This window comes from Haliotis asinina, chromosome 5, assembly GCF_037392515.1.
Source record: "Haliotis asinina isolate JCU_RB_2024 chromosome 5, JCU_Hal_asi_v2, whole genome shotgun sequence".
NCBI classification, from domain to species: Eukaryota; Metazoa; Mollusca; class Gastropoda; order Lepetellida; family Haliotidae; genus Haliotis; species Haliotis asinina.
This window is the reverse complement of record NC_090284.1, coordinates 18556829-18579445: the sequence shown is the minus strand read 5'-3', so window position 1 is coordinate 18579445 and position 22617 is coordinate 18556829. Positions and strand designations below refer to the sequence as shown.

At 40.4% G+C, this 22617-nt stretch overlaps 2 protein-coding genes across 2 annotated transcripts in view; one reads left to right on the top strand and one right to left on the bottom strand.

Annotated features, from left to right (window-relative positions):
* LOC137284716 (UPF0764 protein C16orf89 homolog) overlaps positions 1–22617 on the top strand; it is a 441860-nt gene that overhangs the window by 288146 nt on the left and 131097 nt on the right. The window lies entirely within an intron of this gene.
* Positions 1–22617, bottom strand: part of LOC137283680 (cholesterol transporter ABCA5-like) — a 47165-nt gene that overhangs the window by 9274 nt on the left and 15274 nt on the right. The window contains exons 6-27 of the mRNA XM_067815327.1: positions 22178–22538; positions 21274–21421; positions 20452–20641; positions 19426–19484; positions 18725–18858; positions 17491–17643; positions 16310–16429; positions 15436–15574; positions 15197–15287; positions 14337–14476; positions 13378–13491; positions 12390–12800; positions 10569–10699; positions 8205–8459; positions 7161–7292; positions 6453–6605; positions 5521–5658; positions 4828–4917; positions 4128–4334; positions 3344–3562; positions 2035–2207; positions 1627–1702 (exon numbers count right to left, since the gene is read on the bottom strand). Coding sequence (XP_067671428.1) covers positions 1627–1702; positions 2035–2207; positions 3344–3562; positions 4128–4334; positions 4828–4917; positions 5521–5658; positions 6453–6605; positions 7161–7292; positions 8205–8459; positions 10569–10699; positions 12390–12800; positions 13378–13491; positions 14337–14476; positions 15197–15287; positions 15436–15574; positions 16310–16429; positions 17491–17643; positions 18725–18858; positions 19426–19484; positions 20452–20641; positions 21274–21421; positions 22178–22538 — 3634 coding nt within the window. The remainder of the gene's footprint in view (positions 1–1626; positions 1703–2034; positions 2208–3343; positions 3563–4127; positions 4335–4827; positions 4918–5520; positions 5659–6452; positions 6606–7160; positions 7293–8204; positions 8460–10568; positions 10700–12389; positions 12801–13377; positions 13492–14336; positions 14477–15196; positions 15288–15435; positions 15575–16309; positions 16430–17490; positions 17644–18724; positions 18859–19425; positions 19485–20451; positions 20642–21273; positions 21422–22177; positions 22539–22617) is intronic.

The window sequence follows — 22617 nt, the reverse complement described above, 5'->3', positions numbered from 1 at the left end:
CTCCTTTGTACATCTACCTCCAGCACACCCTCTTCTGTCTCTCCAACCCCAACACACCATCCAATACTCTCTTCTTTGTCACTCCACCATTCCAAACACACCCTTTTCTGTCCCTCCACCCCCAACACACCTTCCACCACAAACACACTCTCCTCTTTCCCTCCACCATTCCAAACACACCTTTCTCTGTCTCTCCACCCCAACACACCTTCCACCACAAATACACTCTCATTTGTCGTTCCGCCATCACAAACAAGCCTTTCCCTGTCCCTCCATCCCCAACACACCTTCCACCACAAATACACTCTCATTTGTCCCTCCACCATCCCAAACACACCTTTCCCTGTCCCTCCACCCCCAACACACCTTCCACCACAAATACACTCTCATTTGTCCCTCCACCATCTCAAGCAAGCCTTTCTCTGTCCCTCCATCCCAACACACCTTCCACCACAAATACACTCTCATTTGTCCCTCCACCATCCCAAACACACCTTTCCCTGTCCCTCCACCCCCAACACACCTTCCACCACAAATACACTCTCATTTGTCCCTCCACCATCTCAAGCAAGCCTTTCTCTGTCCCTCCATCCCAACACACCTTCCACCACAAATACACTCTCATTTGTCCCTCCACTATCCCAAAACAAACCTTTCCCTGTCCCTCCACCCCCAACACACCTTCCACCACAAATACACTCTCATTTGTCCCTCCACCATCCAAAACAAACCCTTCACTGTCCCTCCACCTCAAACACACCTTCCACCACAAATACACTCTCATTTGTCCCTCCACCATCCAAAACAAACCCTTCACTGTCCCTCCACCTCAAACACACCTTCCACCAAAAATACACTCTCCTTTTCCCTCCACCATCCCAAACAAGCCCTTCACTGTCCCTCCACCCCCAACACACCTTCCACCACAAACACACTCTCCTCTTTCCCTCCACCATTCCAAACACACCTTTCTCTGTCTCTCCACCCCAACACACCTTCCACCACAAATACACTCTCATTTGTCGTTCCACCATCACAAACAAGCCTTTCTCTGTCCCTCCATCCCCAACACACCTTCCACCACAAATACACTCTCATTTGTCCCTCCACCATCCCAAACACACCTTTCCCTGTCCCTCCACCCCCAACACACCTTCCACCACAAATACACTCTCATTTGTCCCTCCACCATCTCAAGCAAGCCTTTCTCTGTCCCTCCATCCCAACACACCTTCCACCACAAATACACTCTCATTTGTCCCTCCACTATCCCAAAACAAACCTTTCACTGTCCCTCCACCCCCAACACACCTTCCACCACAAATACACTCTCATTTGTCCCTCCACCATCCAAAACAAACCCTTCACTGTCCCTCCACCTCAAACACACCTTCCACCACAAATACACTCTCATTTGTCCCTCCACCATCCAAAACAAACCCTTCACTGTCCCTCCACCTCAAACACACCTTCCACCAAAAATACACTCTCCTTTTCCCTCCACCATCCCAAACAAGCCCTTCACTGTCCCTCCACCTCAAACACACCTTCCACCACAAATACTCTCTCATTTGTCCCTCCACCATCCAAAACACACCCTTCTCTGTCCCTCCAACCTCAACATACCTTCCTTTTAGTTCCTCCAGACAGCTTCTTGGCTCCTTTCTTGGCATGTTCCTGAACTTTCAGAGACTCTATCAAACTGAAAAATAACCATAGCATGACTATACAACAATGTACAGATGTATTTCGGTTATGTGTGCTTGGGGTTTGTTTACTTTTCTTGTTGAATTCCACACTGGGTATTCACCCCGGAGAGACACCCCATTATCATCATTCAAATTAACTGACTGTCAGACAAATCTAGGAACTCAATACCCTGTACATTGTCGCGTTCTCCACAGCATATGACTAAGCATACTTAGGCAGGGACATCTCTGGATATGATGCACTATATAAATGTCCAGTTACTTTATTATTTATTATTTAAACTTTATGAATGAGGTTTTCTGAAGTTATGATGTAATTACATACTTGTCTGCCATGGTTACACTGTCTTCCTGTCTGAGGCCACGGATCATGCCATAGAACTCGAGATGCTCATGTACAGTGATGTTGTCCCATAATGCATCATGCTGTGCACAGTAGCCCATGGCTTGGAAAGCAGACGACATACTTGACCGTACATTGTTTCCAGCTACAATAACCTGAAACCCAGCAAAACAGGTCAGTGTTTACTGTTATCTACATTCAGGTACATTCCAGCAATATTGACTGCAAACTGTACATAATCCAACATGGACCAGACAAGCCCATGATTGATGTTAATCAGGAAACAATGATAGACAGTCAACTAGTCATTGAAACTAACCAGTTGATAAAGTCAGTCACCTCATATGATAAGAATAGTTTGGTGACAAGTTCTAACTTATTTATCCAGTAGTATCTAGTATCTAAGTATCCCAAGACTCCGCAATATTCCAGCTACATGGCGGCGGTCTGTAAATAATCAAGTCTGATCCAGACAATCCAGTGATGAGCATCATCGGCGCAATTAGGATTAAATGACATGTGCCTGCGAATCTGACCACCTCATCTGTCAGCCACATCTTACAACAAATATGGGTTACTGAAGATCAGTTCTAAAGCAGATCTTCATGGGTTGCAGCTAACAGAAGGACCAGACCAACCCGTGATATTATGATTGTGATTGAGGGTGTAACTTCTTTGATGGGCATATTTAAAAGTTGATGAATAAGATTAGGACAAGCTTTCAGAATGAATAACTGTTAGGGTGTAAACATGCACAATCCATGGGATCCTTCCAGGCCTGTGATGCGGAATATTCTACACCCAGTACTAATCCAGGTCCAGTGGGTCATAGGGATAACAATAGAGTGTTTATTTCCAAAACACATATGGAGTAGTTTCATGGCGAGTGAGTATGGTTTTACACCACGTTTAATATCCTTGTAATCTCATGGCTGGGAACATCAGAAATGGGCTTCACACATTGTTCCCAAGGGGAATCAAACTCTGATTTTCAACATGACAACCTAAAGCTTCAACCACCTTGTTATCTAACTGTCCTGTTTTAACTTGAAACCCAATGAATGCGTTCAGAAGTTGAAAAGGTAAACAAAACAATATGACTATTTAAGATAACAAAGTGTCGTACACAAAGGGTAATCTTTGTTGGACCAATGACAGTGCAAATTTAAATTGTGATCCATGTGCCTCTCATTGTTTCTCTTTGAAAAGTATCAAAAAGACTGTATCAAGTTCAATAAACCATTAGTTGTCCTAAAACAATCATTTCCAAATTGCTAGTACAATTCCATACCTTGCCCCTACTTGGCCCGGTCTCAGCAATGATCATGTTGAGTGTCGTGGTCTTGCCAGCACCGTTAGGACCCAGAAGCCCGAACACTTCACCACTGTCCACAGCAAATGTTGCATTCCTCACAGCCACGTTGGTCTTTTGTTTAGTCTCCTGACAGAATGCTTTGATGTCTTTAGAAAATTCCTTTCGAAGGTTCTGTACATATGCTACAGGGGCATCCTGAAAGTGGAACATCAGAACAAATATTATACATTGTTAAATCAATGGGAATGAAACTTCCCATCTGGAACACTGTCAGTGGAATTAGACCTTGAAAGTGGAGTGAGTGAGTGAGTTGGGTTTTACGCTGCTTTTTGCAATATTGCAGCAATATTACGGTTAAGCCTCTTAACTGTTTTATACCCGTGTCTGAGGTGTCTCAACAGTCTTATGCCTGTGTCTGAAGTGTCTCCACAGTTTTACACCAGTGGCTGAGGTGTCCCAATAGTTTTATACCTGTGTCTGAAGTCTCTCAACAGTTTTATACCAGTGTGTCAGGTGTCGCAAAAGTCAAAACAGTAGACCAACTACAAGCATACAAAATATATTTGCTTAAATATTCCGCTATATGAGTCTATATGACTATGAACTTTAAAAAGTTGAATCTTGAGCAGACAACCTACTGACTGACATCGAACACAGGACACAGTTACATCCTTCAGCTAACCAATTGAGCCTCACCAGACACCTGATTAAATAAGCTGATGAAGACCCAACAAGACCATTAACAACTGATTATTTCTACCTGTGCTCCTGTTTGGAGGGAATTAACCCTGCTCCTCTCCTCTGCGACATCTTCATCTTCATCGGCGATGAGGTCCTGGTTTTCCTCTGGGATGTCATTCACCCTGGACTTCTGGAAACAGTTTAAAGCCTCCTTGGCTTTGCCTCCAGTGCTTCGGACATCCAGCACCCTCAGCAACAAGTACAGCAACAAGCAGTGGACAATGGGCTGTGACAAACAGATAGTGCTTTCAAAATGCAATTATCACATTTCAGTATGTCTCGAATTCATTAGCAGCATATATTCCTTCTGAAATCCAAATAAATCTTCTATCATCAACTCATTTTATGAATGATAACTTTCTGCAAATGTTTTGCAAGGACAACTGATTATAATCTTACCATCAAGCTAATCATCAACTCATTTTATGAATTTTAACTCTTTGCAAATGTTTTGCAAGGACAACTGATTATAATCTTACCATCAAGCTAATCATCAACTCATTTTATGAATTTTAACTCTCTGCAAACGTTTTTAAAGGACAATTGATTATAATCTTACCATCAAGCTAATCATCAACTCATTTTATGAATTTTAACTCTCTGCAAACGTTTTTAAAGGACAATTGATTATAATCTTACCATCAAGCTAATCATCAACTCATTTTATGAATTTTAACTCTCTGCAAACGTTTTTAAAGGACAATTGATTATAATCTTACCATCAAGATTGCAATCAAAATGTTGCTTTCTCCTTTGAAGTACGTTCCAAAGTCAGCTTCTGTCCTTGTGATGAGAGATACTCTGTGAATCTACAACAATGTGCACAAGATGAGAGTCTCAGCATGTGTGAGTGAGTGTGTGAGTTTGTTTGGGTTGTTGGTCATTGGTTAAGATGAGTTTAACATTGCACTCCGCAAAATTACAGCTACAGGGCAGCGGTCTGTAAATAATGGAGTCTGGACCAGACTATCCAGTGATCAACAGCTCAAGCATCAGTCACCACAACTGGGAACCAATGATATGTGTCAACCAAGTTAGTGAGCCTGACCATACACAATCCCGTTATTCGCCTCTTACGACAAGCATAATCACCTCTTATGGCAAGCATGGGTTGCTGAAGGCCTATTCTACATCTGACCTTCACGGGTCAATCACCGGTTAGGATTGGTTAGATCCAAGTTAGAACTGATCATCAGTAACCCACGATTGTCGTAAGGGACGAGCGATAAACAGGATCAGCTGGTCAAGTTTGCTGACTGGGTTCACACATGTGATTGTATCTCAGCTGCATAGATCGATGCTAATGTTGTTAATCACTGGATATATTGTCTGGTCCAGACTCGATTATTTACAAACTGCCACCATATATTGCTGAGTGTGGTATAAAACAAGCAACCAACGAACCAACTTACCCTGTCGATGTAGTACAGGCCTCCTATCAGGGTGTACAGTGGGTTGATCACTGTCATGACGCTATGGACGGCTGTGGCTGCATCTGGGTATCCCAGCATGTCCACCAGTGATACAGCAATGTATGGCAAAAGTGTACCCTGAAACACAAACAGGGTTCGTACAGATCATCAGCCATGAAAGTTAAGGCCTTTTTGGGAGATTTACAAGATCCAATAAACAATTTCATAAACCTCCAGTGACATCATTCTATTGTTCTCACATGGCAATATTCTTGTCATATCCTGATGCCCGTCGATGAGGGGGGCATTACTTTAATATCATCCCTCTCCTCCAGAATAGTGCTTCAATATCGTCCCTCTGTCCCCAAAACATTGAATTATTACATGTTTTGAAAGCCAATATGACCCTGTCTTGCCATCTCTGAATATGATCATAAGATATGACATTATTGACAATTTCTAACATGTATAGTGCCAACACCAGTTTCAAACCCGCATCCTTTCGCTTACTAGCCTGGCGGTTCTATCCACTAGGCTATGAAGGATCGTTGTGAAGAATGAGAATGTTTTTCAGTATGAACCGTTCATTAAATATAGTTCTTTTTTGAGGGCAAATCACCGGCAACTAGGGCCTTTTCAAGGCTAAAATGAATTTACGGTCATCTTAAGGTAAAATGACAGGGGTACGTAATTTTTGCAGTACATTTACAGCCTCCAAGCACTATATGACAGGTCAGTTCAAGAGGAACATAGGTCCCAGGCTTACATGAATAGCCAAGTTATTTGTCTGACACAGAATTCCAAAATATCCTGTTAATTCCACTCCCTAGGCTCCCTGTGTGTCCCTTAAATCGTGGGTGTTCAGTATTATGAGGTGACTATTTAACCCCTTCACCATCCAACTGTCACTCAAAGCACAAGAATTTACTTACAAACACCATAACGTTAGGCAGCACTGCCTGACATGTCTCATATGCATTAAAGGCGAAGGAGAAGTTGTACACAACGAGGATGTTGGCAGGGATGTAGGTAATGAACAAGAGTACTAGTGCCACCATTGCCCCGGCACTATTCAGAGCTGCTACCTGTAACAATAGACCTCACACACTGATGCACATGCAAGTAAAACTGCTCTGATGTCTATGATAAAACCAAGACTATTTCTTGTTAATTACCAAACAGGGTATTCATATTGAAACTAGTACACCAAAAGAAATATATATGCTACAAGTACTTTATAAATAACACTCACTATTTGGCGTTAATTGCCAAAAAGCATATTCACATTGTACAGTGAAAGAAACGCATTTGCCATATGTAATTATGAAAGTGATTTTATTGTATTTCTGCATTTGATGTCTGCAGATGCACATTTGTATTTTATTTTGTATTATTTGTGTTAAACCTCAAAAATGATGGCAAAAGAAATCAATTTCATGACTGGTTCTGGCAATTAAGTGAAAAGCAAACATGTTTAAACAAATTAATAAACAAAAAGAAAATGACAATTTGATACATTTTTCACCAGTTTTTCAGCTAATTCCCATTTTCTTGTCTTTTATCAGTAGTCTTGTAAACCAACTAAATCATACGTAGGGTCTACACTTGTTGTCAATACAATATGTAAAAAGTCTGATTACCGGCACTGCTCCGACGATGATGATGCAGATTACAACAGGAATAACAAACACGCAACAATTTATTAAAAACAAGGAACCCCAATACATATTGAAGGTGATGCCAGCAACTCTTTGTTGTCCTCGGGTTTTGTTCTGAAACAAGGGAGAAGAGTTAGTTCCGACATGGTTGTGTTTGTTGTTTATTGTAATACTAGTGGTTATCTGATGATTGAAAATCAAAAGGATTCAGAATAATTATTAAATGTAAACAAAACCATTTATCAAATAATCAGAATTTTGTTTTAGCATTACACACTTGAATGAGGTAAACTAACCATTACATTTGACAAACATTCACGAACAAATATGCACTCAACAACGTAGAGCCAAATGCATTGTAATCCTAGTTTCGAATTCATCACTACAATAAATATTACTGTATATATCTATTGTTAATGTAATGACATATACTGAATAAAAAGTTGTTGTATAAATAAACAGAATAATTACATTAAAATCAATTAGAAAAAAAACAAGGGAAAACACTTAAAATTAGCGATTAAAAAAAAATGTATATATTTCGATTATAATCGATAATCATTCACAAATCCTCCAATAATCGATAGTGGATTTGGCTTCAAACTCCCAATGCTATCAACAACATTCCAGCCATATGATAACTGATTGTAAATTTTTTTTATGTGGAAAATATATACATTGACAACATTAGTATAGATCTTCGAAAGTCAGATACCATGACATGCATCAACCAAGTCTGCTATAAACTGCCTCTTATAACACTGTTAGCTATAGCAGCTGAAGACTGTTTTAGGCTCATGCCTAAGTGAGTGATAGAGTGAGTGAGAGCCAATATTCTAACCCAGACCTTCACAGGTACCTATGCCTAGAGTATGTTTTCACAAAGCTATAAGTAAATGGCTGTGAAAAGTAAGTGCAGAGATGGATGAAAATCCACATCAGTAAGTAAATTGGCAACAAAATGAAATAACAAGTTAAAATGGATAGACTGTAAATGGGGAATGGACAAATTTAGAAAGCACGTACCTGTCTCTCTAACACTAGGAACACAGCGAACCCGGGAGAGAGGACAGCAAAGGCAAGGGCCAGGATCATTGTTGCCGAAAACGCTGATCCATTGTATTTAAGCTTATTGGAGAGGGACGGCCACAGTAGACTGCTCCCAGAGATATTGCCTCCACCTGCTAAACTGTACATGGTGTTGGACATGATGTTTATGATGGTGGGAAGTGAGTGGACTGCAGTGGTGTTGTACAATGCTGTGTAGTTGATGTCATTGCTCTGAAATGGTGAGAGACAATATATAAACCTAATGTGTGCTTCTCACTATATATTATGTCATCTCTTGTTTTCCCAGAATAACCGCATTTGAGGTTTTTGTTGTGGAGGGACAGGCTTTACTTTTCGTTATTAAGACTTCTTCCCAGGTTTAACTTTTCCTAACTTTATATGAACATCAACATTCAAATGACACATGAGTGTTTGAAATCAACTGGAAAATATTGCCCAAGATGTTACAAGCAAGACTGGAACTGCAAATATCAGATTCTTAAACTGAAGTTCTACTGCATGGCCACCGGGCCAATGAAGGTGGAGGGGTTAAATTATCTACTTATAGTTACTGTCATTAAATTGATTTTACATGCACTTCAGATATTGTTTTGTAGCTTCATTAAGTAATCATCTACAATGTAATTACTCATCATTGATGGTATATATGTTAGAGGAAACACTTCTCCTTGGTTTTGGTAAACAATGTAAAACCATCAGGGTCAGGAAATCGGGTCTACCAAAATCTCGGAGGCATGTTTTCTCCTCTACATATAAACCTAAGTAATATGGGCCCAGGTAATACTGATAACCACGGTCTAACTGGCCCAGGCAGTAATGACATCCAGGGTTTGTCTTGCCCAGGTAATATTGTCATGCAGGGTTTGTCCAGCCCAGGTAATATTGTCATCCAGGGTTTGTCTAGCCCAGGTAATACTGTCATCCAGGGTTTGTCTAGCCCAGGTAATACTGACATCCAGGGTTTGTCTGGCCCGAGTAAAACAGTCATCCAGGGTTTGTCTAGCCCAGGTAATACTGTCATCCAGGGTTTGTCTAGCCCAGGTAATACTGTCATCCAGGGTTTGTCTAGCCCAGGTAATACTGTCATCCACGGTTTGTCTAGCCCAGGTAATATTGTCATCCAGGGTTCGTCTAGCCCAGGTAATACTGTCATCCAGGATTTGTCTAGCCCAGGTAATACTGTCATCCAGGGTTTGTCTAGCCCAGGTAATACTGACATCCAGGGTTTGTCTGGCCCGCGTAAAACAGTCATCCAGGGTTTGTCTAGCCCAGGTAATATTGTCATCCAGGGTTTGTCTAGCCCAGGTAATACGGTCATCCAGGGTTTGTCTAGCCCAGGTAATACTGTCATCCAGGGTTTATCCGGCCCGGGTAAAACAGTCATCCTGGTCTTGTCTGGCCCAGGTAATACTGATATCCAGGGTTTGTCTGGCCCGCGTAAAACAGTCATCCAGGGTTTGTCTAGCCCAGGTAATAATGTCATCCAGGGTATGTCTGGCCCAGGTAATAATGACATCCAGGGTTTGTCTAGCCCAGGTAATACTGACATCCAGGGTTTGTCTGGCCCGCGTAAAACAGTCATCCAGGGTTTGTCTAGCCCAGGTAATATTGTCATCCAGGGTTTGTCTAGCCCAGGTAATACTGTCATCCAGGGTTTGTCTAGCCCAGGTAATACTGTCATCCAGGGTTTATCCGGCCCGGGTAAAACAGTCATCCTGGTCTTGTCCGGCCCAGGTAATACTGACATCCACGGTTTGTCTGGCCCGCATAAAACAGTCATCCAGGGTTTGTCTAGCCCAGGTAATATTGTCATCCAGGGTTTGTCTGGCCCAGGTAATACTGTCATCCAGGGTTTGTCTAGCCCAGGTAATACTGTCATCCAGGGTTTATCCGGCCCGGGTAAAACAGTCATCCTGGTCTTGTCTGGCCCAGGTAATACTGTCATCCAGGGTTTGTCTGGCCCGCGTAAAACAGTCATCCAGGGTTTGTCTAGCCCAGGTAATACTGTCATCCAGGGTTTGGGGTTCATCTGGCCCAGGTAAATCATTCATCCAGAGCTTGTCTGGCCCAAGGTAATAGTGTCATGTAGGGCCTGTCTGACCAAAATATTAAAACAGTAGCAAAACAACATTATGGTTCTGTAGTCCCTGCGATTAATAGCTAAAACACTGGAAAACTGATAGTATGTTTTACCAGTAAATTTTCCTACCCTGAAGCTGCTATTTAGAGTCAATGAATTTTAAAGGTATCAAATCCATGTTTGAAACATCATAACTGAAGACATCCATTTTGAGGTTGGAATTGTGTGCACTGACTTACTGATTGCTGATATTGCTGGAGGTTGAAGCCAAGAATGTGGTTTGGGAATAATAACAGGCTTGTGTTGAGATTTTCATCTACTCGCCACGTCTCGTTTGTTTTGGAGATAAACGCCATGGAATCAGCATTACCTGTTTGAAAAAAAAAAGAAATAATTAATGACACCCCTGTACAGTGAGGACTTAGCATTAATCTCTTAAAATAGGCTAAAAGAAAGATCTTCAGATCGGGAAGTGCCATGATGACAGACATACAAAAAGAGTGAGTGAGTGTGCAAGTTGGTGAGTGAGTAAGTTGGTGAGTGAGCAAGTAGGTGAGTGAGCAAGTTGGTGAGTAAGTCGGTGAGTGAGTCAGTCAGTGAACGAGTGAGCGAGTTAGTCAGTAAGTTGGTGAGTGAGTGAATGAGCGAGTGAGTGAGCAAGTTGGTGAGTAAGGAAGTTGGTGAGTGAGTGAATGAGCGAGTGAGCAAGTGAGTGAGTATGGCTTTAAGCAATAGTCCAGCAATATCATGGCAGAGGACACCAGAATTGTGCCTATGTGGGGTCAGTGTAAAGAGCAAATGCTTTATTCATTATGCTACCCTCCTCACCCCTTACAAACTGAAAGCTTTCAGTGAGATTTATGCCTGGTTCACATTCAGCCCCCAGTGGGTCTACAGCATCCGTAAACTGCCCATAACTCTGTGTGGTCGCAACAGACAGCGGCCATACAATTATCGCCAGATTCTCTGAGCCTCTATGATTTTTTCAAACAACCAAGTTCGAGAAATTTGAAAAAATTGTAAGCTAGTAGTTGGCATTGCATGGACACTGCATGGACACTGCATAGTGATCATGCAGCAAATGCACGGTTTTTATAAACTAAGGGATCGTAGGATCAAAGGATATACACAGCCATTGCATGGCTACCACACAATCACTGTGCAGCAGCTATAAGATGTCCATACAATTTCTGTGCAGCCTCCATGCATGTTTGTGTCAGCCTTTCCCCAAGGAAATCGCACAGTGCCCCTGGAGAATGTGAACACAAACATCGTAACCTGAGGAACCACTTTGTGCAGAATTGCAAGTCTGACACTGAGAAGCATGAACAAAGATTTGAAGTTTACTACAACAGAGGGTTCATGCGCTACATCCAGGTATCAGGTTTTCTAGATTAGACTCACAGTGAGTGACAAAAAACATTATTGACCAAAGCCAGTTCATCTCCCCTCGCTGCCATTTCTGGCGATATTTATGCCGTTTCGCAACGCAATGACTGACATTTTTGGATGCTATGACTGCTGTTTTGTAAGCTCAGTGACCATTCTTAGGCACTCTTGCAGCTCATATGGCAGTTTGTTTCCATTTCAAACTATTAGTTTTTCGTTACAGAGCATTTGTTTCGGTTTTAGAGAATATTGTTGCAGTTTTGGAAGGTATTTCTTCCTGTTTGGGTGATTTCTGTTCTGTTTTGGTGTATATGAGTTCAGTTTTGATGACTTGTTCACCATTTGTATTGCAGGCTTGATTAATGTGTTTAGAGTTCGGTCAATTAATTTGACTCATGTCAATCAACCAATAAAGGTATGTGTACTACGTGCAGCCAGTGTAAATGACATCATAATCAGGGGAAATGACTTTGAAAATGACTACTGTTCCAAAAACCTTTGGCAAATGGCATTATATCCAGTGTGGCATGTTTACCAGATTATTATGTAAGCAGGAAATCCATTCTTGGAAAAAACCCATGGTATTATATCAAGGGTGGCATTATAAACAGGGTACACTGTATTCGATGCATAGATTAGACTGCAAACTGACGCAGTCTCAGACTACATACCTTGAGAGTCAATGACAGCCATAGGACCAGCAGTATACGCAGCTGATGTGCTGAACAAGGACACTGGCTTTGGATTGGAGCCATCTTCGGCGCTCTTGCCGAGGGTACTGAGAATGCAGCCAACCACCACAAAGACAATCGGAAGAAAAATCTGGAAGATAACGGACAATGGATTCCGTGTGATGATTAGGAATCGAAGCTTCATTAATGCCCACAATCGCTGTGACGTCAGTTTTTCTACTGTGGGTACATTGGCCGCACTGAGAGTAGGATTCACATGGTCTTTCATCTCTATGTTAACTTGACTTTGAGAGTCAGTATAAACACGCTGGTTGGAATTAGGGTTGAAGCTATCATAGTTAGGGTTTCCAAAACCTTGTACAGAGTCCTCAGTTTCATCAGCGTCCTCACCTGGATAAAAAAATATGAACAAATGTCATTGACAATATGGCAATACCTGAGATATCACCCTTTTAGTTTCCAAAAGGGGCAAGTATAGCCTCAAGCTTCAAAAGGCCAAACAGTTCCAAACCATCAAGTGCAGTGCTAGTGTGGAGTGGCCAGTTTGGGTGTTTTCACTATATACTTCTCATAAAAAAATTTAGTCTCACTAGTGTAAATATAGCCATTTTAACAACCATCCTAAACTAAATTTTGCAAAATATTCCATAATGCTTAAAGGTATTGTTTACACATGAACTGATGTCTTGTAGATTGATCACGTTGAATAGATTATTGCCATGAGTTCAATAAATGATAACAATTAGTGAAAATTAGCAAGCTCATAACAAGAACACACACCAAAACGCAGCTGTTCAAATGCATGATAATTGCACATGCTTTATATGTATATACATAACATATAGTGTGAGTCATAACATATAGTGTGATGGGAAGTATAGTTTAATTCTATATATAAGTTTTGACATTTCTGTAGCAACCACTGTTATGAAGGAATGACTTTTCCGTGACATGTCTCTGTTCATACCAAGTTTGAGGAATACTTCTTCCAGTGTTGTCATGGAAACACCATAGCTCTTGATACCAAGTTTTTCAGCCTGAGTTGTTCCATCAACTTTCTGCTCCAGTGATGAAAACATATCTGTTAACAACAGAGACATCACTAAGTGAATTTGTCAACATCATCATCAAGATCTCAAAAGGCATTTAGAAGTTGGACAGACATGAATAACAACATCAACAACATCTGTCAGCAACAACTACGACTTTTGCCAACAACTCCACACATAGAGCTGGCACTGATTGTAGGCTTGAAGCATAAATTCACATCCACCACAGGATCTTCAGTTGTCCACCACTGGATCTTCAGTTATCACAACAGGATCTTTAGTCATCCGTAACAGGATCTTCAGTCAGCCACCACAGGATCTTCAGTTATCCATCACATGATCTTCAGTTATCCACCACAGGATCTTCCTTTATCCATCACATGATCTTCAGTTATCCATCACAGGATCTCCAGTTATCCATCACAGGATCTCCAGTTATCCACCACATGATCTTCAGTTATCCACCACAGGATCTTCAGTTATTCAGAATCATACTTTGGGTCACACTAAAGTGACCATCGTCTGAGATCCTCACCATCCTGTTCCTCTCTCCATTATAAAAGGTGTAGTTTCTTTAGGGTTACTTGCTACTTTAGAAGCTTCTGATATTATACACTTGTAATAATGCACATTGACAGGTGTACTAGTTCCGTCTGACATATTTTTATAACAAACCCTATCATGACCTCTACCTGTGTTGTAAAAATTTGTACAAATTTCACAATTTACTCAAACACATCTGTTTGATTTTTGATGACATCCCTGCAAGAAACTTTGAATTTCTTTCCTCAGTATAAAATCCCACTAATAAGTCTGGTCTGCTGTCTACAGACCAGGTTTAAACCTCCCTCCCTCCCTTGTTAAGTGAAGGACTCACTGGAGAAGGTGGACACTTCAGATAGAGGCAAGGTGAAGGCCAACTCCTTAGCATGTGACCGTTTGACCTCTATGCCCTTGACCTGGTCACTAAGCACAGAGGTCACCTTCTCTGCATCACAGTCAGGCTCAACCACCATGCTGGAAAATGGGATATATCATAATACACAAAACATTTCCAAGGTTAAAAGTTCAAGATTGTGTTAATATGTTCCTTGAGCATATTATGCCACTAAAAAATGATAGGTTGATAATTCTATGTGTTGATGCTTTTATATCATATTTACATGATAATATACTGTTGCATTGTATAGACAAACATGGCTGAGTTGAATGCTAATATGATTCAGGTTGGTTGGTTTGTTGTTTAACACAGCACTCAGCAATACATCAGCAATATGGTAGCGGTCTGTAAATGGTTGAGTATGGACCAGACAATCCAATGGTCAACACCCTGAGCTCCAATCTACACTTTAGGGATACAATGATACGGATCAGGTGGTCAGGCTTGCTGACTTGGGTGACACGTTGTGTCCCATTGCACAGATTGATGCTCATGCTGTTGATCACTGGAATATTGCTGATTGTGACATAAAACTAAACTCACTCAGTCATTCTGATATTCAAAACATTTTCCTACACCCCTTGCATTTTGTCACAACATGACTGTAAATGTTCTTTTGCAAAAAATAACCAGGACAAATCTGTAAGATGATCCTATGAACTCATTTAATGCTAAAAAGTAATATAAAAATAAACCCCAGGATTCAACAACTTACACCAAAAAGCTTTAGACAGAATAATATTTGTTCAAATACACTGAAACTACACTAAAGCCAATTTGCATCCCTAAATACTCACTTCAGATGGTATCCAATCCCAAATCTGTTCTTGAGGAACAACGACGACCCTAGGCATCTGAGACTACCATGGTTGACAATGGCCTTGCGATCTGTAACAAAAGAATATTTTTCACAGCAATTGTAGCAGCAAAGATGAGTGTCACAATCATTGTACGTATCACTGAGGCATTAGATTCCAGTTACGCAAATATCACTCTTGCTCTTGAGTGTGACCCCGCGCACCCTATATTTGTTTACCTGCTAATATATCTGCTTCATCCATGAAATGGGTTGTGAGCAAGATGATGCGACCTTGTTTGTTGTTTTGCAGGAGTGACCACAGATGACGTCGTGAGAAAGGGTCCATCCCAGCTGTCGGTTCATCCAGGAAGATTATCTGTACATGATTCATGATTCAGTGACTCTGTTGTTTTCTTGAGGATTTGAGCATTATTATTATATGATATTTGTATCGCACTAATATCAAGTTCAGTTCAGCTGTTCAAAGGCACTTTGTTTTTCACTTTCTCATAAGATGTTAATCTCCAAGGCACATCATGTTTTTCAATCTCAACTCCCTGGGGGTCATACAACTCTTGAAGCCATTTAGGCACACAAAGTCAATGTGACTTTCCCATCCTTATGAGGTTCCCATTCACAGCTGGGTGGACTGGGACACAGTCACAGTACTTTCTCAAGTTTATGTCATGCTGCTGCACCCACATAACTCAGTGTTTGCTCATATTCATGTGGACATCACCTGGTCATTTGCAAATAGATTTGTGGGTTCTTATAAGTGCACAGGGTTGTGTACTGTACACTAAGGGCTGTGTACTGTACACTAAGGGTTGTGTACTGTACAAAAGGGGTTGTGTACTGTACACTAGGGGTTGTATACTGTACACTAAGGCTTGTGACAACACAAAAAGAATCTGCACATAAGTTTGACTCCAAGATTGTTACAATGGGTCATAGGAAGGCTCGATCCCCACACCTGTAGTGTAGTTGCAATGCAGTAAAGACACTTGTACCCCATATGTCTGTGTGTGAAAGTTATCTGCGTAATATTGCACAGCTGTATGTAAATGATAACAGTATGACATCACACAGATGTGCCCTTTCGCCCACCTACCTTCGGATCTCCAATGAGCGCCATAGCAACAGACAGTTTCCTTTTCTGTCCTCCACTGAGGTTCTTGGACAAAGTATCAGCCTTATCATGTATGTCTGCATCCTTCATAGCTCTGGTCACCTACAAACATGAAAACAGACCCTTGGTTGATTCTTGAGCATTTTATCAACAGAAGTATGTTCTGTTAAGCCTAAAACAATTTTAATCTCATATAGATATTATGCATAAGTGCACAATGAGGATTTCTTCGCCTATATGTTAAGGGACCACTCAGTTTAGTAGCACATCCAGTCTTGTCGTATTTATTTGAGATTGTCCATTCATGCCAAGCTCACAGTCAACCAACAGGCCTAATAACAACAAGGGGATAATTTCTCATTCCAAATATTGTAGTGACGCCACAGATGAAAAAAATATGACACATAACAGTTAAACAATATGCAGAGATTGAAAATATATACAAAGCAAGAGAGTATGTGGATCTTGCACTATGTCACTCATTGTCAACTTCAGTGACATCAGTCATATCATAAATATATATAAATCATGTTAATGGTATAAAACAGTATATCATGAATACATGTATAACACATCAACAATAATATGCCACATTAGTTATACCATGATTATGGCATGTCACCACATCAGTTATACAAATGTTACAGTATGACAGCAATATCATGTCATGTCATTTACACCATTATGGCATGTCAGCAATATTATGGCATGTCATTTACATCATTATGGCATGTCAGCAATATCATGGCATGTCATTTACATCATTATGGCATGTCAGCAATATCATGGCATGTCATTTACATCATTATGGCATGTCAGCAATATCATGGCATGTCATTTACACCATTATGGCATGTCAGCAATGTCAGCAATATCATGGCATGTCATTTACATCATTATGGCATGTCAGCAATATCATGGCATGTCATTTACATCATTATGGCATGTCAGCAATATCATGGCATGTCATTTACACCATTATGGCATGTCAGCAATATCATGGCATGTCATTTACATCATTATGGCATGTCAGCAATATTATGGCATGTCATTTACACCATTCTGGCATGTCAGCAATATTATGTCATGTCATTTACACCATTATGGCATGTCAGCAATATTATGTCTCAGCAATATCCACAGTGTTACGTAGCAGAACTTACTGCTTGCTCCCTGACATTTTCTGCAACGCCCTTGATACCAGCAAACACCATGAGGTGCTCCTTGGTGGTAAGTTCATCATACAGGATGTTGTGTTGTGGGCACACCCCACACATGGACCGGAGGCGCTCCATGTCGCCGCTGACAGACACATCCTGGACAAAAAAAGTGAACATCATTTCACAGGTATCCCCAAGAGCTGTAATCATGGTTGAACATAAAATTGTCTTTCGCAGTGTGTATACACCGTGAACACGATGAATACATACTGTGCACAATAAAACATAGGTAGCAGTAATAATGCCATGTAATAAATAGTATTGACCAATGAAAAATGAGTCATGGTTTATTTCACAATAAACCAATGTTCTATCGAAATGTCATTTCCGGAGACTTAAACACTTGCTTGCAATTTACATTGTCATCATTTATTGAACCTCCCAGTCTTTGAAAAGGCAATGGAGGTCAATGGGAGTGAAAGATACACACTGGTCCTCATTTTACATGGTTTTGATGTTTTTGTGACAGGAGCATGTTATGTTACAGAGTAATCTGTTTGACTTGATTGCTTAATCCCCACTCCCATCCCTCTCCCCCACTAGAAATTTGGAAGAAATTTGGAAACACATAACAGTAAATTATAGTTGCTTGATTGATTCTGGAGATTTTTCTAACACTGGGTAAGTTCAGATGTTAAGTCACATCAGCCATATATCAGCCATATTGTGACTTTTGCATTGAAGAAACCCAAGAAAATCTATGATTGTAATGATTGACCAAGGATTTGAAGCGAGGTATTTGAAACAAAATGTGATACAGGGGTCATGATGTAATACATTAAGTTACAACTGATGTATCACCATACATACCATTCATTACGTTAGATGTTATATTCATGAAAAACTCTCAAGAACAACAGAAATTGTTCCAGCGCCATTCATGCATATTTTCTCATATTAAGTCGTTACATTTAGAATCTACACAGGGTCACCAAGAGTAAACGTTCCTCTCCAACACTATCCCATCTATGATATCAGAAACGTAAAAACAGATGATACTAAGCTGTCATTCACTAGAAAAAGCAGAGAATATGAACTTCAAAAATATAAGCACTGAATCGGCATACAAACCATATAACACCCATATTACACGGACACATAAATGCCTCCACTGTACCTAGAGACAATTGCAGTAATTTGGGTTACTACTGAAAACAGTAACGGGAAGCAAACTAACCAGGCCATAGATTGTAGCGGTGCCACTAGTAGGGGGAGTTAATCCACACAACATGTTGATGAGAGTTGTCTTCCCTGCACCATTGTGGCCGAGCAAGGCTGTGATGTGCCCTTCGTACATGTCAAGGGAGAGCCCTGAAGAAGATGAATTTCTTACATCACATTGCCTTTATATTTGTTGTTGTTTAATGCCAAACTCACCGGTCTTCCACTGTTGGGGCAGTAGGATAGATAGTCTACCGGTTAAAGCCTGTGTATGTAATAAGACCCGAGATGGGCTAGATTTCTGACAGACGGTCAAAATTTACAGCTAGCCAGCCTGATGATCTGGTGCAAACTTTAGCTGTTCCATAAATCTGAGTGAATTCTTGGTGTCTGATCTGGTTAAATCCATTTGGGGCTGGTAACACTTTGAAATTTTAGCCCTGATGTCTAGCTGGGATTTTGGCTTAATTCATACACTGTTAATGCATTTGATTTTCATGCCTAAGCCCTGGGTTTCATTGCCCATTTGGGTACATCAAAAAATTGTCTTCACAGAGGAAAATCGAATCCGCTCCTTCATCATGACGAGCGAACGCTTTAACCACTAGGCAAACCCACTTACAAGAAAGATGTCATCTGTAGCAACATTCATTTGTGGTTTACTTTCAAAGTACCTGCACATCAGATCATGATAACCTTGGTGTAAACATGGCCTACCTCTGACAGCATGAATTGTTTCATCCTTGGACTGAAAATCTTTACAAATGTTGAAGATCCTGAAATATGAACAATAATGTATTTAGTAAAGGTAACCAGCACAAGCCATCCACCCACAGTACTGGTAATCTTTAACATTAATATGTTGACTGGTTGTTGTTTCTTAGCACTAAGCCTGCACGGTATTACCGCTAACCCGGTATATCGCAATACGCTTCTTAAACGTAGAAATATTATTTCTGAGAACCGGAATATTGGGTGAAGAACATATATGAAGTTTTTGTGATAATCTTTATGGTTTCAATTAAAATCTACACATATTTTTATTCCTTCATTATTCTGTGACAAAGCTGCATCCTGTAATACGAAAAATTACATAAGAAGGGAAAATTTATCCATTACTATGCAACCTAATTTTGAGATTACTGTTATCAGAACCATATCCTATATGTTTAGGAACTTACAACGCAGAAAACTGGATTGACATGCACAATTAGTGCCACTCACAGTCAAACACTTAAGACCGTAATATATTGCAATACATATCGCAAAACAGACTCCTATATCGCAATAAACTGCTATACAATTTTGTTGCCAATACACAGCCCTACACGCCACTCTCATCAATATTCCAGCTACAAGCCTGTGGTCTGTAAATAATCTAGTCTTGATCAGACAATCCAATGATCAACGTAATGACCATTGATCTGCACAACTGGGATATGATGTGTCAACCATGTCACAGAGACTGACCACCCGATCTTGTGGGTTGCTGAAGGCCAATTCTGACGATGATCTTCAAAGGTAAAAACATCAGTATGTGATGACATGGAGTAAACATGAAGTCAAAATGTTGATACATGCATGCATGCATGCACATGTGTGAACAGTTGTACTTGTCTCTGCGTGTGTCAATGTTTATAATGTGTATGAATGTATGTTCTCTCACCCAAGTCTTGTCTGTGATGTAACCCAAGTTTAATGCGGTGCTACAGACTGCAAAATATGGTGAAACATAAGGCTTACTTGACCCCAGCCTTGTCCTTGAGATCTTGGTGCACAGGTTCAATATCAGGACTGACATTTGTGTTGATACCATTGATACCATGATGATCATTGCTAGTAAGAGCAGATAACTCTGAGTTCTTATTTGTCTTTCGACAGTAGTAGGATGGCATAAGGAAATACCAGGGGGGATATCGCGGACCATATTCACCTGGAATACACAAATGATACATATTTTGATCAGCATAAGTTGATTAAGTTAGTTTGGTGAGCTTTCATCAATAAGTGTTGATATACTTGACACTGAAATGTGTACTGAACGACAAAAGAAATGCAACTCTGGCTTTCTGTCAAATTTTCAAATAGAAGCATTTCTTTTGCTGTTCAGTCTATATCTGGGAGAGACACAGAGGATACTAAACGACCTTCACCGTAATACCATTTTTTTTAAACGAGTTAATAATTTGGTATCAAACAAGCAAAAGCAAGTTTGAAAGTAAATCTTTCAAAGGTTTAACAGAAGCAAGTTTTGTGTTCTGTTTATTACTCTCCAACACAAATTGATAGAAACTGTGGCAAAATTGCCTACAGTATAATGACTCTCAGCTTTCTGCAAGTCAAGCAAGGTCTGGTAACCACTGCGACAGCATCATTAGCATTGTGACATCATGACTGTGAACTATCTTAACATCATGTGTATAGCAGTAAGACAGATGTAAGACGTAAGATGAGCAGCAGATATACAGGTAGCATCAATGTTCAGTTTAACATCAGCAGCAGATACAGGTGTAATGAGTGGTAGAAATACGCAAAACAGGAGTGATATTATTAGGAGCAACGTACCTGGGATCACATGGTCAAGGTAGACAGCTATCATTGCGTACAAAACAATGTCTACAACAAGCATGATGAAGGGTCCAGATAGTGGAAACTCTCCAACAGACATGTTGGCAAATGTCATTCCTCCTTTCGCAGTGTCCAGGTAAAGACCCTGAAAGGTAAATGTACATACACGTATATCTCCTAAAAGCAGGTAAGTATCCTTAAGAGTAAAGCCATATGGAGGTAAATCCTCTAAAGGGTAAATGCAGGTAAGAACCCTGAAGAGTAAAGGCATATGCAGGTAAATCCTATAAAGGGTAAATGCAGGTAAGAACCCTGAAGAGCAAAGTCATATGCAGGTAAATCAAAAAAAGGGTAAATGCAGGTAAGAACCCTGAAGAGCAAAGGTATATGCAAGTAAATCTCTTGAGTGAGAGAATGAGTTAAAATTTAAAGTCACATCGCCAATATTTCAGCTATATCATGACTAAAACAAGTTGTAAATTCACCATTAATGTATCTTAAGACTATAATCACTTGCATTGTACAAACATTATGAATGATCATGAATAATTCCTAAATACACCATTTGTTTAATACCATCCCTGACCACAAACCCAAATGCTTGTCTCTTGCGACAAGTGCTAATTAGAGATTGTATTCCACTACAAAAGTCCTATCACGTCCTAGCAAGATTTCATTTTCAGACTTAAGATAAAATTTAGCTGAGTGGGTCTGGGTCAACTTTTATTTAATCCATAGGAATTGTTCTTTAGTGCATCAGCTCCTACCTACATGCCAGAGAGTAATCTGTCTATTATGGATATATCTGGACAGTTTTCAGAGAATTGAGAGTTATTGGTACTGGCCCAACATCACTGCTCAGACACAAAAAGAGGTGACCCAACACTGGATAGATGGTTACCTGGTCTATGCCCAAGGCTAAAGCAACTGGAGACAGCAAGCAAAGGGCCCAGATTCCTCCAGGAGCGAAATTGTAGTGATAGCCATCTCGAGTTATGTCCCTTGTCAAGCTGACGGCAAAGTACAGACAACTGATTGCTATGGTGGCGAAGCTTGTAACCATGCCTGCAACCTGTGCCTTTCGGAAGAAGGGCGTGACAGCAAACGCCAGGTTGATGATCGAGATCCCATACAGCAGCATCAACAGGAAGAAAATAAACAGATTGCTGCTTCTGCCGAAGAACTGGAACCCGTAGGCAATGACAGTAATGATAGCTGTTACCACAGTGATGAGTAGTGTGTAAGTCAAACCCCAAGATAACCTGAAAAATAGTGAATGAGCAAGTGAGTGCTTCTTTGTTTAAAGTACATCTTTTATCTAATGTTCATAACAATTGACTC